Source organism: Octopus bimaculoides, chromosome 11, assembly GCF_046866305.1.
Source record: "Octopus bimaculoides isolate indiv1 chromosome 11, ASM4686630v1, whole genome shotgun sequence".
Lineage (NCBI taxonomy): Eukaryota > Metazoa > Mollusca > Cephalopoda > Octopoda > Octopodidae > Octopus > Octopus bimaculoides.
In genome coordinates this window covers 8,763,796-8,776,847 of record NC_142938.1, presented here as the reverse complement: position 1 = coordinate 8,776,847, position 13,052 = coordinate 8,763,796, and the positions used below count along the sequence as shown (strand labels likewise).

The following is a 13,052-nucleotide window of genomic DNA, read 5'->3' as shown; positions in this document are numbered from 1 at the left end:
CACTCTGGCAGAAATTTGGAAACGACATGCTGTACTGGTTGGTGTTCGCGCCAGAAATTCCAATACGAAGAGATAGTGAAAACACAGAACAACCGTTGGCTTGCCGTGTCCCCAAAACATGTACCAATCAACATCATGGTTTTCGGAGTGATCACTAATGATGACGACGTTATGCCTCCATTCATCTTCCCACACGGCCTCACACTCAACACGGAGACCTACATCAAGTGCCTGGAGGAGGTAGAGCTGCCCTGAATCAAGAAGTTGACTGCTGGAAGACCCTATGTCTGACAACAAGACTCTGCACCATGCCTTACAAGCAGGAGAACCCAGTCATGGCTGTCAGACAATTTCTGCAACCACATCGCCCCTAACATTTAGCCACCTAACTCTCCAGATTGCAACCCCCTTAATTATTATGTGTGAGGCGCAGTTGAGCGAGAGACCAACAAAACTCCTTGTAACACCAAAGATGAACAGAAGGCAAGGATTATGGCAGCACTCACTAACTTACATAAGGAGACCGTCCAGAAGAGTTGCAGGAGATTTCGAAGTAATCTCGAGTCCAATGTTGAAGCCAATGGCGATTTTATTGAATAAATTTACTGTTTAGTATTTCGAGATATTTTTATGTAATTTTGGTAAATATAGCTGTTAAAATAAGATCTCAGTGTTATTTTCATTTTTGCGTAATTCAGACGACAATATATTCACCGCACCATGTATGTGTGTGTGTGTGTGTGTGTGTGTGTGTGTGTGTGTGTGTGTGTGTGTGTGATAGAAAACTCCGTTTTTGTTTCTGGTTTACAAGATTCTTGATGTGCGTTGAAAGATTTTGTTGTATCTCGTGGGGGATCATTTTGCCGGTAATAAACGTACGCACTAATTCTATTTCATTTCTTTCATTTGTTATTTGGTATTTAAACGAGGTTTACAATCTATGTGTGTAGTTGTTTCACACACACACACACAAACACACACACACACACACACACATACACACACATATATATACATATATGGTTTTCCACCGTTTGAACTCGCTTTATTGCAATTTGCAAGCGCAAAACATCACTAGCATTCACGAATTCTCCTTTTCATATACATACACATATATAACTTCAAGTCTATTTGTAGCAGAGATAGACTAATTTCGAAGAAACAATTCCAAAATGATAGATTTCTTCAACCTCAATGACATATTGCCGGACATATTAGTTTGCGGCTTTGAAGAGACGAAAGAAAATGGAAGAAAAATAGCCGAGAAAATTGATCATGAATTGGAGTAATAAGACTCATGAAGGAGAAAAATAGAGTCCGGTGTATGTCAGGCTCTCCCATTCTAGCAACAAAAGTAATTGTTTAATGAAACGGACCGACTCTAGAGTGTCGTCTGCTTTATCATTGATAGGCTTTTGCATTGTAAGGTCAGCTGAGTATGGACGGTACGAAATAAACTTTTGCTATAATGATGTCGATGACGATGGGAGAGGAGGCAGTGTTTATCTCTTCGGTGACGGAAATTGTGAGCCGAAAGTGCTGGTGGTGGTGGTGGTGGTGATGGTGGAGGTGGTGAACCATGAGTACAATATATGGTTTGAAGAGATTCTAGAACGGTGGAAGACTATGAAGGACACGTATATTCGTATGTGTGTGTATATATGAGTATGTGTATGTATGAGTGTATATGTATGTGTGACTGTGTGGTAAGAAGCTTGCTTCCTGACCATATGGTTCTGGATTCAGTCCCACTGCGTGGCACCTTGAGTGGATTTGGTAGACACAAACTGAAAAAAGCCCATCATATATATTTATATATATATATATATTTATATATATATATATATATATATATATATATATATATATATATATACATATACATATATATATATATATATATATATATATATATATATATGTGTGTGTGTGTGTGTGTGTGTGTGTGTGTGTGTGTATGTGACAACCGGTGTTGATGTGTTTACGTCTCCGTAGCTTAGCGGTTCGGAAAAAGAGACCGATAAAATAAGTACTGGACTTTTAAGAAAAGTCCTGAGGTCGATTTGTTTGACTAAAAACCCTTCAAAGAGGTGCTCCAGCATGGACTGAAACAAATAAAAGAATATTGCAGCTGCATTTAAACCTCATTCTAACTATTTTAGTCATATATTTGATTGTTTAATTATTTTTGTCATAAAAGCCATTTTAATGGGGGCCTTTTCGCATCTATTTACTCGCCCTTGTCGAACTTCTGCTTCGCTTGATATTTGTGTTGCATTTTATATTATTATTTAGTCTCGCCTTCTCTCTGTTTATGTGCTGTGATGTGTGTTTTTCGTTCACAATAGAAAATGAAAAGAGGAAAGGATACACAAACATAGGCTCAGGCGTAGCTCTGTGATAAGAAGCTTGCTTCCCAACCACACGGTTCCGGGTTCAGTCCCACTGCGTGGCACCTTGGGGGGGTCAATGTAATCGACTAACACTCTCCTTCGAAATTGCTGGCCTAGAGTCAGAATTTTGAAATCAGTATTTGACTGAAGACTTCTGTGGATCATAGTGTTTCTCCCAATATTGTATTTCTCAACATTACCGCCAGTTCGATGTTCTGTATATGAATGGAAGGCATCTTTCGATATATAACATTTCATTGCAAAAGTTATGGCCATTTTCTCACTTTCAACATCTAACGTCCATAAGTCGCATCCATGGAGTGAGGTTGAAATTAATATAACTCTTCAAACATGATTTTTTTTTTTTTGTTATTGCTTTCTCAAACATTGTCTAATTTTTGCCAATACCATTGTAACTGCTGCAAGCCTTCTTTCTTTCCTTTCATCTCATATTTTCTGTTATCATTCTTCTCAAATATTTAAATTTATCGACTAGTTTTGAACATCTTCTAAGCTATTTCAATAGGATTTACTGTTGTTCTTTTGTTCTTTATTAATTGTCATTATTTTGTTGTCGAGGTTTTTTTTATTTTCCTTCACTTATCTCCATTCCATATCTTCTGGCAATTGTTAAAAGTTCTTCATCAATTATGTCTTATTGAATCAATATTATCTGCAGAACGGAGATTACTGACTTCGCTATTTCTTACTTTAGCATTTCCTTCAAAAGATTCAAAAGTGTCTGACGTTATGTATTCTACAAACATTGAAAAGGTTTGGTGAAAGATCACGCCCAAGTCTGACATTATCTGTTGCTTTAAACCAGCTATCCGGTGAATTTCTAACCAAAGCCGAAATTGTGCATGTTTATAACAATGATTTTATAACATTTACTATTGGAAAGCTGATGAGACAGTTTCACATTATAAGCCAATACACAATCTTACACAATCATAAGCATTAAAAAACAAGAAAGGGAGAGATGAGTGGATGTCAACAAAACCATAGCAGCGGCGCATTACGTTGGTGTCCGATCGAATTAACACGAAATATCACACATCATGTATAGCCTAAACTAAAACTATAAGTATTAATTTTTTAACTATGCAGTAAACCCTCGACTATCACAGGTGTTACGTTACAAAACCTCCCACAGAAATAATTAAAATCTAAAAATATATAAATACCTATCGGCCGCAGAAACCTGGATATACTGAGGAGTCCGCGATATAAATTTACATATATTAGCCAGAAAAATCCGCGATGTACTGAGTGTGCGATGTACTGAATGCGCGATAGGCGAACCGCGATATGGCGAAGGATTACTGTAGAATTAAAACGATTTTCTAATTCATTCTAAGAATGGTAATTCAGTGCATGAAAAACCAATGTATAATTCGGGAAATGGTTAATATTTTCATGTTAAGTAGACGCAACTTCTCCGTACCTTTCGTCTTCAAAGAATATATTTCGTGTAACACTATTTAAAGCCACGTGCCGAGTGTAAAGCTCCAGAAAACGTTATATAATGAATTATTGAAGCAGAGTAAATCCAGTCTTTCGCTTCAGAGGGAATAGCGTAGGCGGAAATGAACGAAGGATAAGACTTCGTAGAATCGTTAGATTGTCGGACAAAGTTAAATTCTTTTTTTTTTTTTTTTTTTTTTGCACCACGGACAATTTTCATGCGAGACCGTGGGATCACGCGCATAACAACACACACACATACACAAAAAGTGCATAATATATAATTTTATTGTTAGATATATAATCCTTTGTACTAATGGCAAAAGACCTGAAATCGATTACATCAAGTCCAGTCAATTCCATCAATTGGTAATTGTCTCATCGGCCTCGAAAGGATGAAAGGCAAAATCGGCCTCGGCGGAAATTGAACTCAGAACGTAGCGACGGGCGAAATAATATTATTATTATTATTATTATCATTATATTTTTGCCACAAGGGCAGCAATTTGGGGGGGGGGGGTAATTCGATTACATCGATCCCCATTGTTCAACTGGTACTTATTTTATCGACCCCGAAAGGATGAAAGGCAAAGTCGACCTCGACGGAATTTGAACTCCTAGGGATTTTGACTGGGAAGAAGAAGAAGAAGAAGAAGAAGAAGAAGAAGAAGAAGAAGGGTTTGTTTCAACGGTTAGTACAAGGTCAGCAATTTTTACGGTAGTTGGTCAATCGATAACATTGATCCCCAGTAAATGACTGGTACATCAGGAAGATGAAAGACAAAGCAAACCTCGACGTGAATTGAACTCAGAAAATAAAGAACCAACTAAAATATCTCATTGCTCTAACGATTCTGCCAGCTACCATTCTCAACAAAACAACATCATCTTCATCAACAACAACAGCAACAACAATAATAATAATAATAATAATAATAATAATAATAAACGTGGAAAGCAGTAAAAAAAAAACTTGGTAGTTTATCAACGATCCATTAAAATCAACATTCACGGAGGAAAAAAAAATTGAAGTAGTGACGTCATCGATTCAAAGAATATTAAACGCAAAATGCAGAGTTTTACAGGCGGTAATTCTTTGAAGATGGATATTTGTGATGTGAAAGAAAAATGCCAAGGATAATTCTAATGGCAGAAATTTCTAAAAGAGTTAAAACATTTTGTTTTGTTTTGTTTTTATTTTATATTATTTTAATTTATTTTATTTGATTGTATTTTATTTTTTATTTTTGGAACTTCAACAACTTGATCATATAATTGAGTATGATTTCATCAAACCCTCCATCTTTTGCAAGAATCGCAATATCTTTTTGAATTTCTCGTAGAATTTCTGCTGGTAGAAATCTGTAAAATCACAAACGCACTATTCGAACATGAGGGTTCCACTTCATCCCATGGTTCGACTATGTTTTCTACTACAGGGCATTCAAAACGTCTCTCCGCAGTATTTTCCTTTCATCCTTTCGGGGTCGATGAAATAAGTACCAGTTGTGCACTGGGGCAATGTAATCGACTATCCCCCTCCCCCAAATTTCAGGATTATGATATAATTATTCTGGAAGAAAATTGATTAATAAATAGACACCATTATATCATCGTTTTAATGTCCAACTTTACATACACGATGCATGGATTGGATGGAGTTTACTGAGACAGATTTTCTACGCGGTGGGGATGACCTGCCTGTCGCCAACCCTACCTTGATTCCAAGCAAGGTAACATTTCCCATGTCCAGACATACTTTCACAGAATTTTGGAAACAAATGACACACCTTGTGTGACAGTGGCACTCGTTTACAATAATCATGCGACGTCAAGACCAAGGAACATCAAAATACACACACTCACATACATTCATACGTACAAACATACGTACATACACATATACATACATACACTCACATATATATATACATACACATACATATACATACACATGCACACACATACATACATACATACATACATCGCCATGATAGATTGCTAGCCACTACACATTCTTTTTTTTGTTCTCCTTGTTTCTTTCTGTGTTCCTTTCTGTAGAAGAGCGTAGGCTCGAAACGTTAAAGACTTTTTCACTTCCCGAGCGTTATACTAATACATCTGTTTGTTGTCTACACCACCTGTCTTCGTCTTTTTTTTTTTTTTGGTGAATTCTCTCTACATACATACATACACACACACACATACATACATACAAACATACATACATACGTACACATACATACATACACATACATACATACAAACATACATAAATACATACACACACACATACATACATACATACACACATACATACACACATACATACATACATACATAGACACACATACATTCATACATACACACAAAAGATATTCCAATAGATGAACAGACATACAAAATCAATATCTCAACCATGAATCTCATCCGCCCCCCCCCCCCCCGCAAACCAAGGACCAGAATATCAGAAATAATTCCGCATCAACCACGAAACACAACACACTGTTGCAGATGCAGTTTGCTCTTATCAACGCAGACATTATGTCTCACATGTACATATTCCATCCTTCGCTATTATTCTTTATCTAATTACTTTGCACTAAGCTTCCTCCCTCCCATACATGTACAAACATGTATGTATATGTGTGTGCGTGCAAGAATGTATATGTGTATGTATATGCATGTATGTATGTACGTATGTATGTATGTATGTATGTATGAATGAATGCATGGTGATTGTGCATGCATGCACGTATGTATTTGTGTATATATATATATATTTTGGCACATGTATGTATTGATGTATGTATTATGTATTTATGTATGTATGTATGTATGTTTGTGTATGCATGTATGTATGTGTGTGTGTATGTATGCATATATGTATATGTATGTATGTATGTATGTATGTATGTTTTGCACTTATGTGCCTACCTTAAAAAAATTTCTTTTGTTATTTTAAAGCACTTTTAATAATAATTGGGCATATGTGGGGGTGATTCTATACTGAGAAAAGTCAAATTTATTGTGAAAATCAAATAGATAGGACACACACACACACACAGACGTCACCGTGCGTGTATATGAATGTAGGTAAACACACACACACACACACACACATATACACGTGTATATATGTGTATGCATTTATTTGCACCCGTTATGTATGTATTTCTGTATATACATACATTTATGCATTCACCCACCCATCCATCTATATATACATACGTATATAAATTCCATACGTACATGCGTACATATATACAAACATACATACATACATACATACATATACAGTACAAAATATATTAGGTGGGATAATTGCATAAATAGTATATAAGACACATACATGGTATCAGATAGTATATAAGACACATACATATATATGAAACATAAATATAAACAAGACACAAGAAATTTTAAAAATATATAAATTTACTTTATATAAATAGCCATGATGGGTTCATCAGTACAGAAAAATAAAGATTTCTTTGACCAAGCACACAACTCCAGTAAATAACTGGTACACATTTTGTCATTCCTGGAGAAATGAAAGATCATTGTTGTTGTTGTTGTTGTTGTTGTTTTTAGGCCCAGGTCGATCCTGATCAGACAAACTCATGACCAATAGCATTCCAGTTATGGTAGTTCTACCTTGTCAAAGAATATCTATAAATACATGATCCAATGTGTCCTTCCTTTTGTGGAGATGTGTGGCTTGGTGGTTAGGGTGTTGGATTCATGATCATAAGATTATGGTTTCAATTCCTGGACTGGGTAATAATGTTGTGTTCTTGAGCAAAACACTTGATTTCACATGTGTGTATGTGTGTGTGTGTGTGTGTGTACGCGTGTGTGTGAGTGAGTGAGTGAGAGAGAGAGAGAGAGAGAGAGAGAGAGAGAGAGAGAGAGAGAGGGAGAGTGAGTGCATGTGTGTGTACATATATATATATATATATATATAAAACAGTTCATTAATGATTTACAAAATTCAGAATTTAATTTATAAAAATATATACATTTCTCACTATATATAATACATGTATACACACACACACACACATACATACATACATACATATATATATATATATATATATATTAGGCCCAAATATTGTTTCATGTTCAAAATGGCCAGGTCTGGCCTCTCACAACTACCCTACAATGTCATTCTCAAAAATAAATTACCATATCTTTGAAATGTGAAAGCTATGAGATAATACATGATGATGATGAATTCAAAACAATGTGAATAATAAATAATCATTATATTTGACAGAATGATCTGTTTGTTACTCACAGTAAATCAAATCAGTTATTTAGCTTATTGGTTTCAAATTTTGGCAGCTTTGGGGAAGGGGCTAAGCCAGTTACATTGACCCCAGCGCTGAACTGGTACTTATTCTATCGACCCTGAAAGGATGAAAGGCAGAGTCAACCATGGCAGAATTTGATCTCAGAATATACAGGCAGGTAAAACGCTGCTAAGCATTTTGCCCGACATGATAACAACCCTGCCAGCTCACCATCTTAGTGATCTTGCTTATTGATCTCAGTTCTGTTCTTTTCTAAAATGTGGCACCTTGGGCAAGTGTCTTCTACTATAGCCTCGGGCCGACCAAAGCCTTGTGAGTGGATTTGGTAGACGGAAACTGAAAGAAGCCCGTCGTATATATGTATATATATTATATATATATGTGTGTGTGTGTGTGTGTGTGTGTGTGTGTGTGTGTGTGTTTGTGTTTGTCCCCCTAGCATTGCTTGACAACCGATGCTTGTGTGTTCATGTCCCCGTCACTTAGCGGTTCGGCAAAAGAGACCAATAGAATAAGTACTAAGCTTACAAAGAATAAGTCCCGGGGTCGATTTGCTCGACTAAAGGCGGTGCTCCAGCATGGCCACAGTCAAATGACTGAGATTGAGGCTATGTGTTCCTATTCAACTCAATTCCAATCTGCAGCACTTGAGGTACATTATCATTCTGCATTAAATATCTTTTTACTTCCACGCCAAAAATAGGGCAACTAGTTGATGTTTACATGGGTCTTCCCTAATACATTTATCACCCATCTGTATATAGACGTGTGAAAATTTCTGAAATCATCTATTGATTTCAGGTGCCATATTACCAAAGAAAATAGCAAGTTTGGACATTTTGGCTTGTACACTATTACTCTCTTTCAAAATTTCCCTCATCTCATCTTCAAGATCTAGAATTTTTCGGTGAGCATTGTCTAATTCCAATTGCTGATCTTTGGCTAACTGAGATAGGGCTTTTTGGTGTGCACTTTCCTTATCATCCAACTGTTGTCGGAACAAACTGTCCATTTTAGACATTTTCTCTTCATTTTTTTTCAGTTCACTTTTCGCTTTCTCGCAAGCCTCCAGTAAACTTTTTTCTTTGTTCTCCCAAATCGATTTAGCTTGCTTTACTTGAGCTTCTAAAGTACTAATCAAATCAGATTTGTCTTTCCAATGCTTTTTTAACAAATAATGAGCATTCTGAGATCTCTCCAGCTCTTTGACCACTTCGGCAAGTTGGTCTTTCAGTTCTGCTTTACGATCTTCAAGTTTTTCAATTGTAAACTGACTTTCTTGTCTGGCTTCCTGTTCAAGCAACAGTTCATCTTCAATCTTTTTTTGTGCTTTGTAAGCATCTTCACGGATATCCTTTATCAATTCATCCTTCTGGTGCAACTCTGCTTTCAGGGATCTTATTGACTCAGCCTGGTCATCAATGATTTTCATTTTTATTTTTACTGTATCTACCTCAGATTTCAGTTGCTTCTTCAGACACTCAATTTCAACTTCAAGAGATTCCAACTTGACCTCAAGTCGACCACGATCTTGAGCAAGAGAAGTCCCTTGTTGAGCAAGTTCATTCTCCCAAACCTTCCGTTCAGCACGTAAACCCACAATAAGTGACTCTTGCGCTTCAATCTGAGCTTGATATGTCAAACAATCGTGCTTTAATTTGTCACTTTGAGTTGCTCTCTTCTGCATCTCTGCCAGATGCTGGTTAGCATCTTCCATTTGTTGTTTGTGTTTGGAAGTCATTTCTTGTTCTGATTTCAAGAGATCTGAAATTTGATCCTTTTGTTTCTTAACAACATTTGTCAACTGTGAAAGGGTTTCACTCTTTTTCTTGTCCTTCATCTGAGCAGCAATTAAAGCCTGTTTATTGAGCTCATTTTCTTTCACAATTGAATCACAAGCAAGTTCAAGTTGATTCACTTGGCCTGACTCAAGCTGCAAAGCATCGTTCAACTCCTTTTCTACATTCTTATAATGCTTCTCCATCATTTCAGTGCGTTCAGCCTGAAGCTTCATGCGATCTTCATATTGCAATTTAACATGTTTCAACTCCCTTTCAATCACACTGCGAAGCTCTTTACTGCCTAATTTAAACCTGTCACGGAGTTCATCTTTATGTTCGAGTTCCCGAGATGCCAGCAACTGTTGCAGTTCAGTAACTTGTTTTTGTAAAGAAGTCACAGAACTCTTCAAGTCACCAGACTGCTTTGTTGCAACTGCTGAAAGTTGGCGCTCTTTTTCAAAGCGTTTTCTCTCTTCATTTAATATTCTCATATGTTGGTTTTCTCTTTCAACAGCAGAAGATTGAACTTCTGATAAAAGAGCTTTCTGACTTTCCATGTTTTCTTTTGCTGTATTTAGCCTTTGCTGGAGATCCTCGAGTTTCTGATCCATAGAGCTAATTTTTTGCTCCAAATTTATGCTATGCGTTTTTTCTTTGTTAAAACACTCTTTTAAGTGATTGTTTTCTTGAATTAATCTTTCATACTGTGTCTTGATTTCTTGTGAACTTGCCTTGGCATGGTTCACAGAAGCAGTCATTTCTTTCAAAGCCTGCTCAGCTTTCCAGCTGCGAGACCGTTCCTCTGCAAGTTCTTCAATCAAATGCTTGTAGGTAGTTTCAATAACATCCCTGTACTCCTTATCACTCTGCTGAACTTCATTATCAACTTTTACTCCTGCCTTTTTACAACCAACACGAGAGTCCACTTGCTTACTGCTGCAAAGATTTGGCTTTGACTGGTTCTCACTGGGATTTTTACTTTTGATACTAGTTTTCAGAGGTTTCTGCACTGGTTTAGTAGAAATCTTAGTTGGTTTAGCAATCTTGTTTGACCTTTCTTTAGTTTTTGGCAATATTTCGCTAGTTCCATTACTCTTTCTCAAAGCATTACTATTATTACTATTGTTGTGAGGTTCTATTATCAGACTTTCACCCCTTGTCGATTCCATGCTTAAACTAGACATCCTAAGAGGGCCATTAAATTCATCGTTCTCCGAGTTTCGTAAGTTATTCTCTGTTCCCAGCACTGAATCAGAACCATTATCGGAATAGTATTTATATTTATATTTCTCCATAACAAGATCGATTTGGGGCGTTTTTATTTCGCACAGCGATTGTGAATCCATACTACTTCCGGGGGTTTTACTGTGGAAACGTCCAGATTGACTTTTAAAGGTTTCATAGGAACTTGAGTCCACAGAGACGGGGAAATCTAGACTCGAGCCAGGATTTCGTAAAGCAATACCAGGGATATCTCCCAGTCTTAGGATTTCACCACTTCTGGAAACATTATCCAAAACAAGGATCTGAGTTAATCGCGAAAGGAGTCGCTGCCGATAGTCAATTTGGCTGCAAACAGGATTGGTCAGATCATCTTGCTCTAAAGTAAGGCAACGGATATTTGAGCAATCTCTCAGAGAAGTAACCAGATGACTTAAATTAGTGATCTTGTTATCGTGAAGAGAGACAACACTGAGGGAATACTCACTCCCGCTTACCTCCTTAAACCCACTAACGTCCTCAATTTGATTATGGCTGAGGTTTAAAAATAGGAGAGATGAAAGTGATACCATACCTTCCACCTTCCGGATGAAATTACACGAAAGGTTCAATATTCGGAGCATTCTTAGATTACTGAGTGCTTTCATACTTGAAATTCTGTTGGACGACAGGTCAAGTTCCCTGAGGTAGAGCAAGTTGGATAATTGTGTGGAAATCACCGTAAAATCGTTGCCATGTAAGTTGACAACTTCGGTGGAGTCGTTTAATGGAAGTTTCGACGACTCTGAAAGACCGCGACATATTAAAGAAACTTCTTTGGCTGGCCACGACGACATTATCAGTTTAGATGTGGAAAAGGCTAAAACACTGTCACAATGTAATCCATCATAGATTTACCGATTTACCGGGATCAATATAAACCGAAGTAACGACATTTCTGTTCTGTGTTGTTGTTCGTAGAAACGGTCGTGTTTGAACATGTCTCCACTCAACAAAGAGCGATTCACTAAGGGACACAATTAGACACCGATTTGAAATTCTTTTTATTAGTAAAATAACTATTATTTTCTTTAATCTGTAAGACTTGGACAAAACACCAGAAAACTGTTTTTCAACATGGATTCCACAACATCTATGATACCAGCATCATAACCTAGGAATTATACATGATTGTTAGATTCGCAGGAGTAATCCAAAATAAACTGTATATAATTCATAGGCATCAGCTATAGTAGATGTATCATTGTCAGTGAAAAAATACTGCTATAACAGTTCATTAGTTTTCCTCCGTCTAAATTACTTTCATCTCAATATAAATCAATAGACAATAGAAAATATCACGAGGAAACAGTTATTTGATGTAATAAATATATAGATAAATGTGTTGGTTGTACAGAGTTGCTTCCCTTAAGCCACGCCAGTTTGGCCGGAAGCAGAGAAAAAAAGAATTGGAAATTTTTTAAAATGTTGGTTGCTAGTCTTACTGGTAACTGGGGTTTGAAGATACTAATCTTGAACGTATTTACATGGCCGGTTAGCTTAGTTGGTTAGAGTGTCGTGCTAATAACGCAAATGTCGTGGGTTCTAACCCTACACGAGCTATATACTTTTTTTTTTCAAGACTGTGATCCGGCATGGCCACAGTCAAATGACTGAAACAAGTAAAAGAAATATATATATATATATATATATATATAATATATAGGGGGAGAGAGAGAGGTTTATTATAATGGTATAAGCAGGTGTACTTCAAGAGGAAACAGCTAGGACTGACCCTACCTACCAATAATAATAATAGATAGATAGATAGATAGATAGATAGAGGTAAAGGAAATAACTCAAGTAAGCTCATGACATGGAAGAGATAAACA

At 36.6% G+C, this 13,052-nt stretch overlaps 2 protein-coding genes across 2 annotated transcripts in view; both read right to left on the bottom strand.

The window, feature by feature from the left end:
* The window catches only part of LOC106880003 (kelch-like protein 17), a 45,868-nt gene extending 33,996 nt beyond the window's left edge, over positions 1-11,872 (bottom strand). Inside the window, exon 1 of the mRNA XM_089359415.1 lies at positions 11,756-11,872. The gene's annotated coding sequence lies outside the window, so the exon portion shown is untranslated. The remainder of the gene's footprint in view (positions 1-11,755) is intronic.
* On the bottom strand, positions 7,278-12,499 carry LOC106880010 (leucine-rich repeat and coiled-coil domain-containing protein 1). Its single transcript, XM_014929797.3, has one exon. The coding sequence runs from the start codon at positions 12,015-12,017 to the stop codon at positions 8,964-8,966; it is 3,054 nt and encodes a 1,017-aa protein (XP_014785283.2). The 5' UTR covers positions 12,018-12,499; the 3' UTR covers positions 7,278-8,963.
* Positions 12,500-13,052: the final 553 nt, after the last annotated feature.

What these genes read in the sequence shown, in the direction of transcription:
- LOC106880010 (XM_014929797.3), bottom strand. Translation starts at nt 12,017, where the DNA reads ATGTCGTCGTGGCCAGCCAAAGAAGTTTCTTTAATATGTCGCGGTCTT.